Source organism: Pantherophis guttatus, chromosome 1, assembly GCF_059756535.1.
Source record: "Pantherophis guttatus breed Tessera chromosome 1, ASM5975653v1, whole genome shotgun sequence".
Classification (NCBI taxonomy): Eukaryota; Metazoa; Chordata; class Lepidosauria; order Squamata; family Colubridae; genus Pantherophis; species Pantherophis guttatus.
Genome location: NC_142063.1, coordinates 16,226,907 through 16,248,036, shown reverse-complemented (window position 1 = coordinate 16,248,036; position 21,130 = coordinate 16,226,907). Strand labels below are relative to the sequence as shown.

At 45.1% G+C, this 21,130-nt stretch overlaps 1 protein-coding gene across 1 annotated transcript in view; it reads left to right on the top strand.

Annotated features, from left to right (window-relative positions):
* Positions 1–18,245, top strand: part of MEF2B (myocyte enhancer factor 2B) — a 62,351-nt gene extending 44,106 nt beyond the window's left edge. The window contains exons 4-9 of the mRNA XM_034442513.3: positions 903–1,031; positions 4,803–4,983; positions 8,342–8,481; positions 10,840–10,945; positions 11,193–11,283; positions 15,634–18,245. Coding sequence (XP_034298404.1) covers positions 903–1,031; positions 4,803–4,983; positions 8,342–8,481; positions 10,840–10,945; positions 11,193–11,283; positions 15,634–15,940 — 954 coding nt within the window. The 3' untranslated portion in view covers positions 15,941–18,245. The remainder of the gene's footprint in view (positions 1–902; positions 1,032–4,802; positions 4,984–8,341; positions 8,482–10,839; positions 10,946–11,192; positions 11,284–15,633) is intronic.
* The last annotated feature ends 2,885 nt before the right edge of the window (positions 18,246–21,130 follow it).

The following is a 21,130-nucleotide window of genomic DNA, read 5'->3' as shown; positions in this document are numbered from 1 at the left end:
CGTAGACCCCCCCATGCTCCCCCCACTTTTGGCATATGATTGCACGGTGGGCACAGTAGGCCTGTTTTTTGCCCTGCCTAGGCTCCAGAGGCTTTCTAGGAGCCTGGGGAGGGCAAAAACAGCCTTCCCCACCCCACCGGTGGCCTTCTGGAGGCCGGAAACAGCCCGTTTACCGACTTCCGGTGGGCACAGAAGGCCCAAAAATCAGCTGGCCAGCGTGCACATGCATGCTGGAGCTGAGCTAGGGCAACTCTCGCGTGCCCACCAATATGGCTCCGTGTGCCACCTGTGGCACGCGTGCCATGGGTTCGCCATCACAGGTATAGGATTTCCTGCCTAAGCAGGGGGTTGGAGTAGAAGACCTCCAAGGTTCCTTCCAACTCTGTTATTCTGTTGAAATGAATGTTGTAAATCTTTAAAAGGCTTTCTATCTATTGGGGAATACAGGTAATGACAGAACAGAACAGAACAGAACAGAATAGAATAGAATTTTTATTGGCCAAGTGTGATTGTACACACAAGGAATTTGTCTTTGGTGCATATGTTCTCAGAGTACATAAAAGAAAAGATACATTCGTCAAGAATCATAAGATACAACACTTAATGATAGTCATAGGGTACAAATAAGCAACATTTATTTAACAACAACCACAGTTACTTCATGACCACTGCATAAAAAATAATAAAATCAGGTGTGGTCATATGGTGACCCACTTAATGACTACTATGAGTTACAACTATAATTCCTGGTTCAGTTGCAGTCATAAATCGAAGATTAAGTGTATAAGCCAAACACAAATTTGGCATGTAACTCAACTGCAGTTCAGATTGGCTTTATTTAATGGCATTATATTTGTTTGATTTCACATATATATATTATTAATGTATTTAAATCTGTGCAGACCCTGAAACGAAAAGGTTTGGGCTTCGAAGGTGCAGAAATGGATCTCGTAGATGCTTTGGACCCAGCTGAGAAACTGAGGCAGCTTGATGAAGGCATGGACCTTAGATTAGTCCGGCCAAAACTTAGTGTGAGTATTGCTTTGGATGAAAAAAACTGCCTCCAGTTGCAACAGTTCATTTAATGATTGTTTGAAGTTACAACAGCATTGAAAAAAGTGACTTATGACCGTGTTTCACACTTGTGACTGTTGCAGCATCCCCATGGTCACATGAGCAAAATTCAGATGTTTGCCACTGACCCATATTTATGACGGTTGCAGTGTCCCGAGGTCATATGATCACTTTTTGCGACCTTCTGACGAACCAAGTCAATGGGGAAGCCAGATTCACTTAATGACTGTGTAACCGGCTTGACAATTCCAGTGATTCAGTTAACAACTGTGGCAGGAACGGTCGTAAAATGGGGCAAAGTTCGCTATACTAGCAACAGAAATTTTGGGCTCAAATATGGTTGTAAGTTAAGAAATACCTGTACAGGTCTTGCTATGAATATTCCATTCATTTGCCCCTAAAGCATTCGAAATGCTTTTTTAAAAATATATAGTAGAGGTGGGCCAAATAGGTTGAATGCAAACTACTGTCAAACATTTGGAAAGGATTGTGTTTTTTTAAAAAGTTTTTTATTTTTTACAAACATATCAAATCAATGCATGAACAGTCTGTCACCCGGGTGTCCAACATTCTAATACAAATAAAACTAGTAAAATTAATCATAATTATTAGATTCAATCAACATATATATTTCTAATAATGATACACAATTATAATAAGTTGCAATCTGTCATTATTCGATTATTCCATGTTTTCTCTTAGTGTTACTTTTGTTTTATTATATAAAAGTATACACTAACATTCCCCCTTCTCTTATTTCTATCACTTATTCCAACTTTTAATCGTATCACCTTTTACTAAAAAACATTTTCTTTCTATCCTACCTAGCTTCTAATCATGTCACCTACCTAAAAAAAAAAGAAAATAAAATAGAGAGAGAGAAAAGGAAAAGCAAATCAAAACAACAACAGAGAAGAAAAATCATCTATCCATCGTCCCTTGCCCGCTTCAGTACTTTAATTGCTATGCTTTTTTTTTTTTTAACTTGCCCCCCAAATTCCTCTCCTGGATCTCTATCTCTGTCAGAATCTGCTTCTTGGCTGTTCAATCTGGGTATTTCTCCCACCTCTACCCTCTTCCACTGCCTAGTTCCCAAAATATCTGCCCAAGCCCTTATCTCCCAGAAAGGATTGTTTTGACTGAGTAGTAGAAGGATTCAGATACTATTTTGAGCATTTTGGATTGGAACGGTTCCAAACTCAGCTTGGAAAACTTCCGGAATTGTCATAAAAAAATGCTTCCAGCCAGATTGGAACAGACTTTCAATAGGCTGGCCAAGAAATGTGCTCACTTTTTATTTTTCTAAATGTGGCAACTGACTCACCAGTTTCAAAGTATAAATGGAACTGATGTTTTAAAATGCATATATTGGTAGCCATAAAGGATAGAACGCATTGTTGTGGGAGAAATTGCTTGCCAGAAAGTTGCAAGTCATATGAAAAATGTATATCGTGCACAGATGAGGAGAATTTTATACGTAAATCCCTGTAGGTTTTTCCATGTGAGCTCTTTGGATTGACCAATACACATTGAATTGAGTCCAGATTGAAAGTACACGTAGTCCCCAATTTACAACAGTTCATTTAGTGACCATTCAAACTTACATCGGCGCTGAAAAATGACCATTTTTCTCACTTTTCACACAACCGTCACAGCATCCCCATGATCACGTGATCAAAATTCAGATGTTTGGCAAGTGGTTCATATTTATGATGGTTGCAGTGTCCCGGGGGGGGGGGGTTGTCACATGATCCGCTTTTGCGACCTTCTGACGAGCAAAGTCAATAGGGAAATCCAGATTTGCTTAACAACCATGTTACTAACTTAACAACGGCAGTCATTCGCTTAACGACTGTGGGAAGAAGAGTTGTAAAATGGGGCAAACTCACTTAACAAGTGTTTCACTTAGCAACATAAATGCTGAGCTCAATTGTGGTCGTAACTCGAGGGCTTCCTGTGTTTATCCACGCTGCCAGTCCTTCCTCAACATGCACCTTCAAGTAAGAACCATCCTTGACTCCCATTTGTTGAGAAAGGTATCGTTTACTAAAGGTCAAGTGGATTACAGTACAGTAAAGCAGTGATATTAGCAGTGATAAAAGTCAATGATATACAGTAAAGCAAAGCCAGAACTGAGGTTCATGGGCCAAATCCCTAGGTATAACTTTTCCCTTCCAAACACTTCCCATTCCTGTCTTCCCCACCCCAATGTCCAATCAGTTTTAAAAGAGACGTTTTTGAAGCAGTCACTCCTGCGGCTGCATTCTTTCTTCTCCCAGAGAAACGGCCTTGAGGCATCTTTATCTTTATCTTTATTGGATTTGTATACCGCCCTACTCCCGAAGGACTCAGTGTGGTGAACAGCCAAACAGTAAAATACATAAATACAAAATTTAAAAACAGAATAAAATCAAATTAAACAATTTGGCCCAGACAAATTAAAACACCCCAGTCATTTAAAAAACAGATTAAAATTTGCATATTAAAAAGAAAAGAGGGAAAAGATTAGGCCAGGCCCGCCTGGTGGAATAAAAAGTTCTTCAAAGCGTGGCGGAAGGTGCGCAGATCCGGGATCCTCCGTATCTCTGGGGGGAGCTCATTCCAGACAGTAGGTGCCCCCACAGAGAAGGCTCTCGCCCTAGGGGCCGCCAGTCGACATTGTTTGGCTGACGGCACCCGGAGGAGTCCCTCTCTATGAGAGCGTACCGGCCGGTGGGAGGCTATTGGTGGTAGTAGGCGGTCCCGTAGGTAACCAGGTCCTAAGCCATGGAGTTCTCTAAAGGTGGTAACCAAAATCTTGAAGCCCACCCGGAAGCCCACCGGGAGCCAGTGCAGCTCGCGCAGGAGAGGTGTTACATGTTGCTCCCATTACCACCCACACGGCCACACTCTGCGCCAGTTGGAGCCTCCGGGTGCTCCTCAAGGGGAGCCCCATGTAGAGAGCATTACAATAGTCCAGGCGGGAAGTGACGAGACATGTTTATTTCCATCAGTTTCACTTTCCCCCTAGCGTCCACTCTCCCTTCCACCCTCCTTCGGGGTCCATGACTGGCTGGCATTGAACAATTGCAAAGCGCAGGAGCGAAGTTTCTGACACAGGCTTAATTTTGAATGTGCTATACTTCACTTTACAAACAACAAAAGGCTGGGGAATTCTGGGCCTTGAAGTCCACAACTCTTAAAGTTGCCAAGGTTGGACACCCCTTGTCAACTCTGAAGCGAAACTGGCTGAAGCCATCTTGTGCTGCCTCATAGTTGTCACGAAGCCAAAAAGGGGGAAGGGGGGAGGGAAGTAGATAGCCCGGCTCCAGTCGAAACAAAATGTTTTCTTGTGGGAACCAAGGTCATTGAAACAGGTGGCCGTTGAAAGAGGAGAGGAGCCTGCCTTCCATCTTCATTGGACAATGTGACCGGTGACACCTGGGAAGGGGGAGTTTGATTTATTTAATTAGGTGAAAACTGCGGGAACTGTCAGAGTTGGTTTTCACCGGCTGTGCCGATATGATGTATCCAATAAGCATATCCTTTCAGGAATCTACCTGCCTCGGAGTTGTGCTTTCAATGGGTGCGTTACTCGGAATGCTGACACCCCTGATATAGAAGGAGATTTTCAACAGGTTTTCCCAGGATGTCCTCAGCAAACAGGCTCATTCCATTCTAACCCAAAAGAGCCCAAATAATCAACTTTTTCCCTCATGATCATTTTTGATGTTCTCTTTTCCTTGCAGTCGGCCGCTTCCCTGTCTAGCCTCGAGGGGGCATCCATGGGAACTCCCCCATCCGGAGGTGAAGGTGGGGCAAGCAATTCAGGCGAATCTCCTGTTCAACAGAGCCGTCTTCAGCAGTTCAAGCCAACTCTTCCCAAGCCAGCCTTCCCTTCGGTGCGATCCCCAGCAACCCTTGGACCAGGTATGACATTCCAGTGGTGAAATCCAATTTTTTTTTTACTATCGGTTCTGTGGGCGTGACTTGGTGGGTGTGGCAGGGGAAGAATACTGCAAAATCTCCATTCCCTTCCCACTCCTGGGCGAAGGATATTGGAACATCTCCATTCCCACCCCACTCTGGAGCCAGCCAGAAGTGGTATTTGCTGGTTCTCCGAACTGCTCAAAATTTCCGCTACCGGTTCTCCAGAACCTGTCAGAACCTGCTGGATTTCACCCCTGTGTCATTCCCATAGGAGCCTGTAGGAAATCTTTGGGTTTCACCTCTCCGAGTACAGGTAATCCTGAACCTACGACCAGTGGTGGGTTCCTCCCGGTTCAGTCCGGTTCGGCTGAGTCGGTAGCGGTGACGATATGACGTCACCGAACCGGTTCTGCCCCCCCCGCACCCCTCCCACATTATTCTTACCTTTTATTTGGCCCCACCCCCAATCTATTGCTGCCTCCTGAGTCCCAGCTGATGGCTAGAGGGAAAAAAACTATTTAAACTCTTGTCGCGGGGCTTCAAAGGGCCGCCCTACAGCTGATCAGTGTTAAAAGAAAACAAATGAGTAGACCAGTGCCTGCAAAAATACATGAGTAGATCAGTGCCTGCAAAAATACATGAGTAGATCAGTGCCTGCAAAAATAAATGGGTAGACCAGTGCCTGCAAAAATAATTGGGTAGATTGGTACAGTTCTGCAAGCAGTTAAAAGCCTGGTAGACCAGCACCTCTGCTAAATCCTAAATAATTGTCACATGACCATCAAGCCACGCCCACAAAATAAGCCACGCCCACAGAACCGGTAGTAAAAAAATTTAGAACCCACCCCTGCCTAAGACCAAGTACAGGTGTCAGGGTTCCAAGTAACACCCCCAATGAAAGAAAACTCCAAGGCTTGAGCTTCCTCAAAGTTTCATTTTATTAGAGATGTCATATTGGCACAAAACCCGAATCTGAAAGTTTCCAGGTTTTCCCCATCCAAAGGAAAGTCCAAGTCCCTGCCCAACACCCACATGACCAGCACATGGTCCAATCAAAGCACCGTCCCAACTGGAGATGCCTCCCAGTCATATCCCTCCAGGTGCAGGGCAAGATGTCCTTGACTCTCTGAGAAAGGAATGTTATTATGACTATATATCACCCTGGCTCCATACAATCCCCCCTCCCAGTTTCCCACAGTAGGAAATGTGGCAGGCCTGAAGCTCCAACGAAAAAGATGGCTTCCAGGCCTGACAACAGGTCGCTCTCAACTTATGGCTTGGGCTGCATCAACAGAGGTACAGGTAGTCCTCGATTTACAACCACAATTGAGCCCAAAATTTCTGTTGTTAAATGAGACATTTGTTAAGTGAGTTTCGCCCCATTGTACAACCTTTCTTGCCACCGTTGTTAAGTGAATCCCTGCCATTGATAAGTTAGTAACCTGGTTGTTAAGTGAACCTGGCTTCCCCATTGGCTTTGCTTGTTAGAAGGTCACAAAAGGGGGATCACATGACCTCAGGACACAGCAAAGGTCATAAATACAAACCACTTGCCAAGCATCTGAATTTTGATCACGTGACCATGGGAGATGCCGCAAAGGTCGTAAGAGCCGAGGTGGCGCAGTGGTTAGAGTGCTGTACTGCAGCTACTTCAGCTGACTGCTAGTTCAGCAGATCAAATCTCACCAGGCTCAAGGTTGACTCAGCCTTCCATCCTTCCGAGGTGGGTAAAATGAGGACCCAGATAGCAATATGCTATTTAGTATACTGTCTTTGTTGTAAGCTGCCCAGAGTCCTCAGAGAGTGGGCAGCATAGAAATATGAAAAATAAATAAATAAATAAATAAATAAATAAATAAATAAATAAATAAATAAATAAATAAATAAATAAATGTGAAAAATGGTCCTAAGTCACTTTTTTCAGTGCCGTTGCAACTTTGAACGGTCACTAAATGAGCTGTTGTAAGTCAAGGACTACCTGCATAATGTTGAGATGATGGGAGGTGACAGTTTCCCTCTTACTAGTCAGACTGCAGCTGGAATCCTAGGTCCACATCTCCACAATGTAAGAATGACACTGAGAAACTGGAAAGCATGCAGAGAAAAAGAACAAAAATAGAGATAAATCCAGGGGTGGGGCTGCTGGGGGTTCGTAGGGGTTTGGGAGAACCTCTAGCTAAGATTCTGTGCAGTTCGGAGAACCCCCAAATCCCATTCCTGGCTGGCCCCGCCCCGACCACCCTGCCCCACCCCTCCCAGGAGTCCCCACACGGCCTGTTTTGGATGTAGGTAAGTGCAGAGCGCATGCGGAGGCTCAGGGAGGGTGAAAAACGGGCCTACTGGAAGTTCGGGAAGGCCAGAAACAGTCCTGTTTCCGGCCTCCAGAGGGCCTCCAGAGCTTGGGGAGGCTGTTTTTGCCTTTCCAGAGGCTCAAGGAAAGCCTCCGGAGCCCGGGGAGGGGAAAAACACCCCCTCCCCCATGTGCAGGAGGCCGACTAAGCCACACCCACCATGGCCACGCCTACCCAGCAACAGGGCAGAGAAGCCCTTGCTAAGATTTTCGAAGCCCACCCCTGGATAAATCCTATATTCTATGAATCTGAATCCTATGAAGAAGACCTAAAGGAACTGGGACTGCCCAGGGGTGTCCAATCTTGACAATTTTAGGACTTCTGGATTTTAACTCCCAGAATGTTAAATAATTATTTAAAAGGTGGTTTCCTGCCTTCTTGAGTGACAAGCCATACTACTGCATATCAGTATCGTGGTAAAGCAGGGGATCTAGGAATGGGGCTTTGGTGGTGGGCCACAGGCTGTAGCCCACCAGATGTTGAGACTCTAGAAAGAGTGCAGAGAAGAGCAACAAAGATGATGAGGGGACTGAAGGCTAAAACATATGAAGAACGGTTGCAGGAACTGGGCATGGCTAGTCTAGTGAAGAGAAAGGACCAAGGGAGACATGATAGCAGTCTTCCAATATTTGAGGGGCTGCCACAGAGAGGAGGGGGTCAAGCTATTTTCCAAGGCACCCAAAGGCCAGACAAGGAATAATGGATGAAAACTAATCAAGGAGAGATTCAACCTGGAAATAAGGAGACATTTTCTGACAGTAAGAACAATAAACCAATGGAACAGAAGTTGCCTTCGGAAGTTGTGGGAGCTTCATCACTGGAGGCTTTCAAGAAGAGACTGGAGTGCCATTTGTCAGAAATGGTGTAGGGTCTCCTGCTTGGGGGGGTTGGACTAGATGACCTACAAGGTCCCTTCGAAATCTGTTAATCTGTTAATCTGTAATCAGGAGCTGTGGGTCTTCTGGGCTGTCACCAGCCTGAATTTTATCTCTTTTCTGACTCTGCAGGTATCGGGTACTCAATCTTCTCCCATAGCAACCTCAGCCGGGTGTTGTCGAGCAAAACGCCTCCTCCGCTCTACCTGGGGTCTGACTCCCGTCGGGTGGAAGGACAGCTTTCTGCAAGCAGGAACAATCTAGCATCCACTGTGAGTAACTCAACAATATCCTTCTGCTTTTGGGAGGGGTAGATGGCAATAGCACTTAGACTTACCTGATCTGTCCCCGTCCACACACACACACAAACACAGCCAGCCGAGGGTTAAGGAAGCACTTGGCACACACCCAGGTCTTTATCTCCAACTTGGCAGCGATATACACACCGTCTGCCAAGTGCTTTATTTCCACAGAAACAGAAAGATAATATACTCAGCGTACAAGAGTCCAACAAAAATAAATATTCCTCTCAGCAGTTTCGGATGAGGCTTTAGTGACTATCCAAGGTTTATTTTTGTTCGTCACAGGGATCACTGGCCACCACCCTCTATTATATAGTCTCTGGGGTGTGGTCCAGTGACTCAGTTCTAATCCCTAGCACGCCTCCTGAGCTGCTACAATCGTTTATCACGCCTTCGGAGGCGTGCGTCCAGGAATGATGTCTCTCCTTCACTCTCATCCGAGACACCTGTCTCCCTGCTAATCTCCTCTCCCTCGGCCGGCACCTGAGACAGTGCCAGAGGGGAGGGGCCTGGAGAGGGAGGCCTGGCTGACTCCTCTTCCTCATGCTCGGAGCTTTCTTCCTCCGATGGGATAGGCTCAGAGGGCGGGGCCACAACATTACCGTATTTTTCAGAGTATAAGACGCACCTTAGTTTTGGGGAAGGAAAAATAAGAAAAAAGCTGATTGGCAGGTGGATCTGCCTCCTGGAATACCCCCAATCAGCTGTTCCCAGAGGTGAATTTTAGTGACAGGTTCCTTGGTTGTGAGCTCTGTGCCTTGGTTTTTTTTCAGCCTCTGAAACTCTGTTTCAGAAGTTTTCTGAAACTCAGAAAAAACTTTTTTTCCTGCTTCTGAAAGCCTCTGAAACAGAGCTTCAGAAAAAAAGCCTCTGAAGCTCTGTTTGGGGGCTTCTTTTCTGAAGCTTCCTTTCTGATTCTTTTTTCAGCCTCTGAAACCTCCGTTTGAGAAGCTGGGCATTCAGAATATAAGACGCACCCAGATTCTCACCCTCTTTTTTGGGGGGGGGAAAGGTGCGTCTTATACTCCGAAAAATACGGTATATACCGCTTCACAGTGCTTTTACAGCCCCCTCTAAGCGTTTTAGAGTCCGCCTATTGCCCCCAATAATCTGGGTCCTCATTTGACTGACCTCGGAAGGATGGAAGGCTGGAGTCAACCTTGAGCCAATGAGAATCAGATGATCCAAACAAGTCTTTGTCCTCGATTTACAGCCATTCATTTAGTGACCTTTCGAAATTGCAATGGCACTGAAAGAAGTGACTTACGATTACCGTTTTTCACATGACTGTTGCAGCATCCCCAGGGCCACGTGATCAAAATTTGGACGCTTGGCAATCATTCCCGTTTCCTTTCTTACAGGATATACCAGGGGTGAAATCCAGCAGGTTCTGACAGGTTCTGGAGAACCGGTAGCGGAAATTTTGAGTAGTTCAGAGAACCAGCAAATACCACCTCTGGCTGGCCCCAGAGTGGGGTGGGAATGGGGATTTTGCAGTATCCTTCCCCTGCCATGCCCACCAAGCCACACCACGCCCACAGAACCGGTAGGGAAAAATTTTAGATTTCACCCTTAGGATATATCCTGGATATAGGATATATCTCTTCTGCATTAGAGGTAGTCCTCGTTGAACAACTGGTTGCTTAGCAGGCATTCCAAATCATAGTGCCCCCTCACCCTCACCCCAACTACCTATATGACCTGTTTTTGAAGTTCTGGCAGCCACACACACACCTGCAGTCCTGTGATTGCATTTTTTGGTGCTTGGCAACTGGTTTGTATTTATGACTGTTTGTAGTGTCCCGTGGTCATGTAAATGCAATTTTTGCCCTTTTTTTTTTTTTTTGCTGGTTTCTCATTTCTGGCAAAAATAATACCCCTTGGGTATAAAGGATTTGTTTAGAGACAGCAGCCTTTGCTTAACAACCACTTAATGTTCGCTTAATAGGTAAAGGTAAAGGTTCCCCTCGCACATATGTGCTAGTCTTTCCCGATTCTAGGGGGCGGTGCTCATCTCCGTTTCAAAGCTGAAGAGCCAGAGCTGTCTCAAGACGTCTCCGTGGTCATGTGGCCAGCATGACTCTCTCTCTCTCCCCCCCCCCCACTCTCTCTCTCTCCAACGATACTGTCCTTTATTGCAGAGGTCTCCAACCTTGGCAACTTTACGCAGCCATGCTGCGCTGGCTGAGGAATTCTGGGAGTTGAAGTCCACAAGTCGTAAAGTTGCCAAGGTTGGAGACCCCTGCACTATTGAAAAGAACATTCGATGGGTTAGTAGATGAGAAACATTACAGGAGGTGATTTCAACCTGATTTTCTTTCCCCACAGCGCCCGTTGTATCCTGGGCTTCAGAACCTGGCTCCCGTATTGCCCGCTGGAAGTCTCCCTGGACGTGGGCTACCAGGATACCCCTTCCTCTCCTCCACCCCATCAGGTATGGTCCACCCAGGGTTTCTAGTTGTGGATAAAGTACCTCCTCTCATCATGTCCAAGGCCAAGCCTAATGATCTTTGGCCCCTATGTTTCCTTAAGTTTCTAAGTCCTTTGAAAATTTTCCTCACCCTGGTAGCACCAGCACTTAGATTTATATACCGCTTTCACAGTGCTTTACAGCCCTTTATAGAGTCAGCATATTGGCGCCAACAATTCGTCTTCTTGTTTTTCCATTGTTTGACTTTCAGAATATACTTTGGGGGAAAGCACCCCACACCCCTTCGGCTTCCAAGGAAACACCACGGCGGCTTGGCATCACCGAGAATATCCAATGCCGGGGTAAGAATTGGCATGTTGCAAAGAGTGACCAACAACTGCATGGAAACCCCTTTGTGCCTAATGTTCCATACAACATGCTCAACTGACACGTCAGTCTGTTTGGTTTCTTAACCTGGGTTCGGCTCAGGGGTGAAATGCTCCCGGTTTGGACCGGATCGCCTGATCTGGTAGCGACGGAGGCGGGTGGTTCAGAGAACCGGTAGCAAAAATCCCTGTCCCCCCACATTGCCCAGCTGAGACGCGCAATCATCAGAGGCTTTTTTTAAAATTATTTTTAAAAGCATTTTTTCTACAACCTCTTTGGCCGAAAAAATGCTTTTAAAAGTAAAAAAAAAAGCCTCTGATGATCACCCGGCTCAGCTGGGATCATCAGAGGCTTTAAAAAAAAAAAAGAAAAGTCTCTGCCAATCAGGCAAGTCAGCTGGGATCGTCAGAGGCTTTAAAAGCATTTTTTTTTACAACCTCTTCAGCCGAAGAGATTGTAGAAAAAATGGTTTTAAAAGTTAAATAAAAAAAAAAGTTGGCCATGCCCACTCAGTCATATTAACCCCCCCACCCCCATCAAGTCATGCCTACAGAACCGGTAGTAACAAATTTTACATTTCACCACTGGTTCAGCTGTTGTGTGAATTCAGAGTATGAGCTGTCATTCCGGGTATCTCTCAGAACAAATATGACAGTTCTGCGATCCATCTAAAATCAAACCAGAAAAGCTTGTGGACAGGGGGCAACAGTCTGTGCCATCTATTGTATTACAACCAGGCAAAGAGTTAAGTTGCAAAACTGCCCCAATATTCAGATCTGTACGGTTAGTAGATAGACAGTTGCGTGGCTAAATTCAACCATCTGCATTCTCCGTCTTATCCTTCACAGATAAACAGCTCATCAACTTTGGTACAGTTCAATTTAGTAGATTGGGGGTATGCTGTACGTTCTGGTTGCCTTCAACGGCAGATTCAAGGCAGATTCAGTGCTGAATGTTGCCCAGGAATAGAAGCAATGGCTCTGAAGCAGGGGTGAAATCCAGCAGATTCTGACAGATTCTGGATTACCGGTAGCGGAAATTTTGAGTAGTTTTGAGAATTGGTAGCGGAAATTTTGAGTAGTTCAGAGAACCAGCAAATACCACCTCTGGCTGGCCCCAGAGTGGGGAGGGAATGGAGATTTTGCAGTATCCTTCCCCTGCCATGCCCACCAAACAGGGTGGATAAAAATCAATGATTTTTTAAAAAAAATAAAAAAAAAACAGATTTTTTTTATTTAAATCGGATTTTTTTTATTTAAATCAGATTTTTTTTATTTTTATTGAATTTATTTTAATAAAAAACTTTTGGGGTAAAAATCTATCGTAAGATAGTTTTCTATTTAAGATACATAAATAATTTAGTTTATTCAGCGTGAAATGGAGCTTAGTTATGTAGCACAAGGCTGTATATTCTGCAACACTGGGACTATCGGTGAGTCAACAGCGGGTCAAAGGAGTAGCAGAGATGACAGTTGCTCTTTAAAAATTATGATTTAAATCGAGTTGATTTAAATCAAGTCTTTTTACTAGTGATTTAAATCATGATTTAAATCAACTCGATTTAAATCAAATCCACCCTGCCACCAAACTACACCCATAGAACCGGTAGTAAAAAAAATTTGAATTTCACCATTGCTCTGAAGCGTTTGCTACTTGTGCTGTGTTCTAATCCAACCCTCCTCTTATAATGCCTGGCTAATTCCAAGACTGTGATTAGTAGATAATCTGAAATCCAGGTGTTCCTGTTTAGATGAGGAGAATCTTGGACACTTCCTGAGGCTAAAGGCACGCGCTGTTGTGTGTGCCATGAGAAGTTCTAAAAAAAAACATCCACGATTTATTTCTCCAATCAATTGGATGCAAAGCCAGATATCATTAGCAAGATCTTGCTGCCATCTTGTGGCCACATTCAGTATCCACAATGAGCAATTCCTGCATCCCAAAAAGCTGGAATCCGATTGTGATGCAAAACTGAAAAGGCAGTGTAGAGATTCTCAGTCATCCAGGTCATGGTTGTCCCAAAGGTGCTTTTTCAGGAGGCAACAGAACTTTTTGGTTTTTCTTTGAAGACGTTTCGCTTCTCATCCAAGAAGCTTCTTCAGCTCTGACAGGATAGTGGGGAATGGAAGGATTTATACTCCTGGCAGACAGCTGGTCATTTGCATCCTTTTAGCGTGTCCTTGAAGCACTTGGAGGTTTATCTGTGTCCTCAGGGTCACCTACAGAAACCACAAGCACTATTCGGGTGATCTTGAGGACATAGTGCTTCAATGACCCTCTAAAAGGATGCAAATGACCAGCTGTCTGCAAGGAGTATAAATCCTTCCATTCCCCACTATTGTTGTGGCTCCGATACCTGAGCCTGTGTCATCGGCAGGAGAGGACTCCGAGAGTGAAGGAGAGGAGTTGGCAAGGCCTCCCTCTCCAGGACCCTCCTCTCTGGCAATGCCTTCGGTGTCCACCGAAGGGCAAGAGATAGGGCCGGGGCCAAGCACGTCCACGCAGCCACAGATGGACAGTGATGAGGGTAATGAGTCTTGGCTGGATCCACGCCAGCGTCGCAGAGATAAACGGGCGCAACAGAAGAAAAGGCGTGCCCGAGATTAGACTGAGTCACTGGACCACACCCCACAGGATATAAAAGGGAGCATGGTGGCCAGTCAAACCTTGTGACGAACAAAGCTGAAAGCTTCCACGCCATTCTGTGTTGCTGGACTTTTGCTATAGACTTTGCTGGAATTATCTCTGGATTTGATTGTAATTATTGAGCTGTTTCTTTTGATGTATCAGAAGTGGGGAGAAATTATCTCTCCTCTTCGTAAGTAATAAACTCTTGGCAGGCAGCCACTAAGTTGTTGCCAAGTTCTGTTATCATAAGGAAAAGGATTTTGCCGGCTGGTTTGGTCTTTAACTCTTGAACATCTGTTGGTGTGTGTGCGTGTGGTTGGGGACAGAACAACTATCCTGTCAGAGTTGAAGAAGCTTCTTGGATGAGAAGCGAAACGTCTTCAAAGAAAAATCAAGAAACTCCAACTGCCTCCTGAAAAAAAGCACCTTTGGGACAAAACTGAAAAGAGTGATTTTTGCAAGCTAGTCAACACCAGGACTTGACATTAATAAAGGAACAATGGTTTGTGTGAAGGGGTGGGGGATTTTTTAAGAGCTAATTCACTTAGACTAGCTTGATTCATCTCATGCTTTAAAAGAAAAGTGCATCTTTTCCCGGAAAATTCAGAATATAAACAGATTTCTCTGAAGTTTTATACTTTATACAAGTAATTGTTGACTTACGTCCATCTGTTTAGTGATCGTTCAATATTACAACGTTGCTGAAAAAAAAAATCTGGTCCTCACATTTGCGACCAGTTCTTGCACTTATGACCATAGCAGCACCGCCGTGATCATGTGATCACAATTTGGGTGCTTGGTAACTATCTTGTGTTTGCAACCAGTTGCAGGGTCCTGATCATGATTCGTGAACTTTTTTGCTAACTTTCAGCAAACGGGGTCCATTTGGAAGAATGGGTTCATACTTAAAAACCATGGCATTCACTGAACAAATTCGCTTAACAGCCATGATGATTCTCTTGATCACTGTCTTAAAAATGGTTATAAAATTGGATCTGACTCAAATTACGACGACTTACAATGGAAATTCTGCTCCCAATTGTGGTTGGAAATCGAGGGCTACCTGTACACACACTATACTTTTTGGAGTATAAGACGCACTTCCCTCCCCCCCAAAAGAGGGTGGAAATGTTGGTGCATTTTTGTGGAATTGGGATCGTAGAAACACCCAGGAGCATAGAAGAGTTCAGAGGCAGATGCATGAATAAATGTCTTAAACGTATTTATTCATATGATAAATCATATTAACTATGTACAACAGAGATCAAGTCTCATGAGGAACAAACATGAAAAGAGAGAGATGGAGAGAGCGAGGTGGAAAAGGTTGGAGGGGGTTTTATACTCAGGGTAAGCCCCTCCTTTCTACATAGGGGTGGAGACACTCTGCCTCCATTGGTGTCTATATGACACATGTGCCAATGGCTTGCAAATACTTGACAGTTTTATACACCGAATGCAGCCATTTTTGGCCTCCTGAAACCTTGCCCCGCGCATCCCATTTTTGCAAAAAACGGGCCTGTTCTTTGCAAAAATGGGACTCGCATAGGGTTTGGGAGGCCTGCAGAGTGCTCCTGGGGGCTGGGGAGGGCAAAAACTTTTTTTTTCTTGTTTTCCTCTTCGAAATCTTGATGTGTCTTATACTCCGGTGCGTCTTATAGTCCGAAAAATACGGTAATCTATTTCTTCTTTCCTTACAGAACAGCAAGTCGGATTTGTGACCAGGCTTCCCTAGTCCCCAGCTCACCCTCCTTGCACACCCAAATCAGTGTGAAGTCGGAGCGGGCCTCCCCCACAGCCAGCTGTTCCTCAGCTGTCCCCCAGCTCTCCACATCTGTGCGTTCCAACCTCTGCAATGTCCCCACGGACCTCCCCTCTCAGGAAGATTATATCAAGGGCTATCATTACTCGTTCCTTCTTTCCCGGCCTCCGTCAGAAGAACCGAAGCAATCCAGTGTTCCCTCCCATCGCCTGCCGGTGTCTGCCGCAGAGGAGTGGCAGAAGTAACCTGGAGGCTCGGCTTGTTCACGCATGTGCTCAGTGGAGGTGGCTGTATGTAGGTGTACGGGCAAGAGGGAAGGAGTGAATGCCAATCACCTGCGTTCACCTATCGATCATAATAGGGCCAAAGTAGGGAAACGACTGATTGCAGAATCGTACATGCAGGAAAAGCCTCCCCAGAAAAGAAAAATTCAGTTGGTAGAACAGAGAACAGGTTATTGGCAGCAGATTTGAAAGTCCTCAACTTACAACCATTCATTTACAGGTAGTCCTCGACTTGCAGCCATTTGTTTAGCGACGCACTGAAAAAAGTGACTTATGACGGGTCCTTGCCCTTATAACCATTGCAGCATTCCCCACAGTCATGGGGAAGGAGCCTTGGTAGTACAGTGGTCTAAAGCACCCTGATATTAACATTCAGCTGCCTGCAATTACTGCAAGTTCGAATCTCCCCAGGCTCAAGGTTGACTCAGCCTTCCATCCTTTCTAAGGTAGGTAAATTGAGGACCCAGTTGTGGGGGCAATAAGCTGACTTTGTATAAATATACAAAAGGATGAAGGCTATTGCTTAGCACATTGTAAGCTGCCCTGAATCTCCAGAGAAGGGCGGCATATAAATCAAATTTAAAAAAAAAAAGTGATCAAAATTTGAGTGCCCAGCAACTAGCATGCATTTATGATGGTTGCAGAATCCTGAAGTCTCAGAATCACTATTCGTGATCTTCCCAGCCCGGCTTCCAACAAGCAAAGACAATGAGGGAAGCCAAATTCACTTCATGATTGCATGGTTCACTTCAATGTGATTTGCTTAACAACCATGGTACAAAAGGTCATAAAGTTGGGTATGACTCACTTATACCAACTGCCTAGCTTAGCAATGGAAATTCTAGTCTCGGATGTGGCCATAAATTGGGGACTATCTCTATATGAAGTAGAATTAAGCTGTTGAAGTATCTTATCAATTTAAAAAGAGCTGCACAACTTCTCAAATCCCTATCTCTGTCCACAGGTAACTCCTACCGTGTTTCCCCGAAAATAAGACCCGGTTTTATACTGGGGGGGGGCTGCAAAATAAGCAGTAGGTCTTATTTTCAGGGGGTGTCTTCTTTCCCCCCCCCCATATTTAGAAGGTCCACTTCTTCTGCTTGCTCGCGGCCGCAATGGGGCAGGAGGCTGTGCGGTGTGCCAGTGTCACCGCCACAATGCAGGGGGAGGTGGAGTGCCCCATGCGCCCCACACCGACTTACCACAGGGCCCCGCAACCAGGCCATCCAAGTCCCAACAACTGCCTCGTGGTGGCAGCTCCATCCAGCAGGATGCCACATAGCCACCGGCCCACTTCTTCTGCTTGTTCACAGTCGCAACAGAGCAGGCAAGGCAAGAGACGGTGGGATAGAGTGGGCAGGTGGCCGCGGGAGGCTAGTCTTCGTATCACTTGGCTTTCATGCAGCTCACGCAGCACTGCCTTTCCCCCGCACCTCTGCCTTCATCTGCTGTCATGCGAAGATGAGCTTCCGGCAGGCACCCGGCCTCTCCAGCCTACCGACTCTTGGCTTTCCCACATGCTGTGTGGCGCATCCGGATCGCATGCCTCTCCCTTGCCTCTGCATCGTGCTTGGACAGGTAATCAACTCACCTGCATTGTGCAGGCTGCGGCTGCTGTCGGACACCATTGGCCCCCATGCTCTCACCACCTCCAGTGCTGGTCGCAACCCTCCGCTGATGACCTTAACTAGAGCTTACTTTTTGGGGTAGGGTTTATATTATGAGCACGCTAAAAATCAGGCTAGGGCTTATTTTGCGGGTAGGTCTTATTTTTGGGGAAATACGGTACCTGTTTTTTCAACCTTACTACAGCATTGTGACCCTAGTTACAATGTAAGGCTTTGCCAGACCCCAGGAGGTTGCCAACCCCTGTAATTAGACAAGGCACTTTGTTCATGATCAGAAGCAATCTTGCCATTTAAAAAAAAAAAAGCATTTCTAAGGATTCACGCAGACCTCTTGACAAGAGGGTCAAAGACGCTTTTGAGAGATCTTTCAGGCTCATTTTCCTGCTTTTTCACTGACAGTTTTGTGCGTTAGGGAACTTTGGTGGATGGCGACAAATGTCTGCAGATCCCAAACGTGTCACTTTTTATGCTTCTCTGATAAATAGCTTGAGGGATGGATTTGCAGTGTCGGAGCCAATGCAAAATGGACGTTTTTGGTGCCCGAGCGATTGAGAACGTGGCATCTGCATATGGAGAGGTAGACCATTTTTAAAGGTTTGCATTCCAGTTGGAAATAAAAATAAACGCCTTTCAAATAATTCTGGTCTCTCAGTTCTTGTGTTGTGGTTTTCTTTTTTCTGTTTGTTTTGGAGAAATTGCTTTCTGTCTTTTGACTTCCTGGCTACATTCCTACATGTTGCATTCCTACGACATGCTTCACCATGTCAATAATAAACTTAGCATTCATACCACATGCTAAACTCTGCTGGTTTTAAGTCTTCATGGGTTTTGGGGCTGCGTTTAGTCAGTATATTCTTTAAATGGGTTAATCTGGTAACCGCTAACCAGATTGAATTTTGAAGACCCTTTATCTCAATTTTGTGTGATGGTGGTGGCTAGTTCAGCCCTTACCACTAGATGGCGATGTTTGCTATTTATTTTTAATTATCTCCCAAATAGTTCCTGCTTCTCCAGATTAATTGGATTTATTTTGATAGTTGAATGCATTATAAGCCTGTGACGGAACCACAATCCATTAAGCCCCTTGCAACGCAGATTTTAAAAGCTACAAGGATGTTACATTCATTCCTTCCATTTATATCCCAATATTTCTCCAGTAGTTAAAAAGCTCACCCTCCGTCAATGTTTCTCCAGAATACAGCTAGTCCTTGATTTACAACCACAATGGAGCTTTGGTCGTAAATCATGGAGTAGCTACATTCTGGAGAAATATTGACGGAGGGTGAGCTTTTTAACTCCAGGAGGAAAATTGGGATATTGTTGCTCAGCGGGAAAAAAATGGTTAAATGAGTTTTGCCCCATTTTATGACCTTTCTTGCCACAATTGTAAAGTGAGTCAGTACTTAGTCACTTTACTTTACTTTACTTTTATTATATTTATATGCTGCCCTGCTCCCGAAGGATTCAGGGTGGTAAACAGCCATGGTAAAAACAGTATACAAGACAAAAATTTAAAAACTTATTAAAATAATTCAATCACTGGCCAAATTTAAAACCCCCAGCTAAAATCGTTGTTTAAAACCCCTATCAAAACCCAGTTAAAATCCTTTATCCTGTCAGACTGGCTTGCTGGAATAATAGAGTCTTCAGAGCACGATGGAAGGCGCGGAGGTCGGGGATCCTTCGTATGTCACATGGTTGTTAAGTGAATCCGGTTTCCCCAATGACTTTGCTTGTCAGAAGGTCATCACGTGACCCTGGGACATTGCAACGGTCGTAAATATGAGTCAGTTGCCAAACATCCGACTTTTGAGCATATGACCATGGGGATGCTGCAATGGTCATAAGTGTGAAGAAATGGTCATAAGTCACTTTTTTCAGTGCTCTTGTAACTAAGCGGTCACTTGTAAATTGTATTTTGAGATACATTCGGTGTAACTGGTTCTCTAAGTCAGCCAGGGAGCTTCTGTAGCTGAAGGAGGACTAGAATCTAGGTCTCCCTGCACCCAGTCCGGCACCTACAACTTCCACCCTGATGTGGCCCTTGGGCTAAGGAGGAGAAACTGGCCCAAAGTCCCCTAAGGAGCTTCTGTGGCTGGCAAGGACTTAAAAGTCTGGCTAGGTGGCTCAGTGGCTTAGACGCTGAGCTTGTCGATCAGAAAGGTCGGCAGGTCGGCGGTTCGAATCCCTAGTATAGGTTTCCTGCGTGAGCAGGGGGTTGGAGTAGATGACCTCCAAGGTCCCAACTCTGTGACTGTTATAAAATGCTGGTAGTTTTTGACTTGCAACCACTTGCGTATCCATCATTCAATGCTACAACAGCGCTGAAAAGAAGTGACTTACGATTGGTCTTCACACTTCAAATTTGCAGTGTTCGTCACAGTCATGTGATCAAAATTCAGGCGCTTGGCAACTGCCCTATATTTACAACAGTTGCAGTGTCCCGGGGTCATGTGATCCCCTTTTGCGGCCTTCTGACAAGCGAAATCAATGGAGAAATCAGTTTCACTTAACCACTGTGCCGTGGTGGCACAGTGGTTAGAATGCAGTATTGCAGGCTAATTCTGCTGACTGCCAGCAGTTCGACAGTTCGATTCTAACCGGCTCGAGGTTGACTTGGCCTTCCATCCTTCTGAGGTCGGTAAAATGAGGACCCACATTGTCGGGGACAATATGCTGACTCGGTAAAACCATTTAGAGAGGACTGCAAAGCACTGTGAAGCGGTATATAAGTCTAAATGCTGTTGTTATTGCTAAGAAGAGGATTAGGGGGACAAAAGGCGCGGTGGCGCAGTGGTTAGAATGCAGTATTGCAAGGCTAATTCTGCTGACTGCCAGCAGTTCGACAGTTCAATTCTGACCAGCTCAAGGTTGACTCGACCTTCCATCCTTCTAAGGTCGGTAAAATAAGAATAGACTGACTATAAACCGCTTAGAGAGGGCTGTACAGCACTATGAAGCAATATACAAGTCTAAGTGCTATTGCCATCATTTACATGATTGCGTTAAAATTCTTCATACACAACCATAAAATCCTGCATGTTGATAACAGATCAGGCGTGAAGGCTGACAACACATAGTCGCATCAAAATTATTTTGCCTTCTTGTGGTGTTTTTAATCTACATGCTAGCATGCAGGTAGTCCTCGATTTACGACTGCAATTGAGACCAGAACTTCCATCGGTAAGCAAGGCAGTTGTTAAGTGAATTGTGCCTGGTTTTTATGAACTTTTTTTCTCATGGTTGTTAAGCAAATCTTCCGGTTGTTAAGCGAATCTGGTTTTCCCCATTTGACTTTGCTTGATGGGACTGGGTGGTAAGGGACGCTAATGAGGATCACCTGACCTGCAACCCATTGTAAACGCAGGTCGATTGCCAGGTGCCTTGATTTTGATCATGTGACCAGGTCGACGCAGCAACAGTTGTAAGTTTGAAGACTGGTCATTAGTCACTTTTTGAGGTATAAGAATGGGATTCAGCCAGTTTGGACCGGTTTGGGAGAATCGGATGTTAATTTTAATCT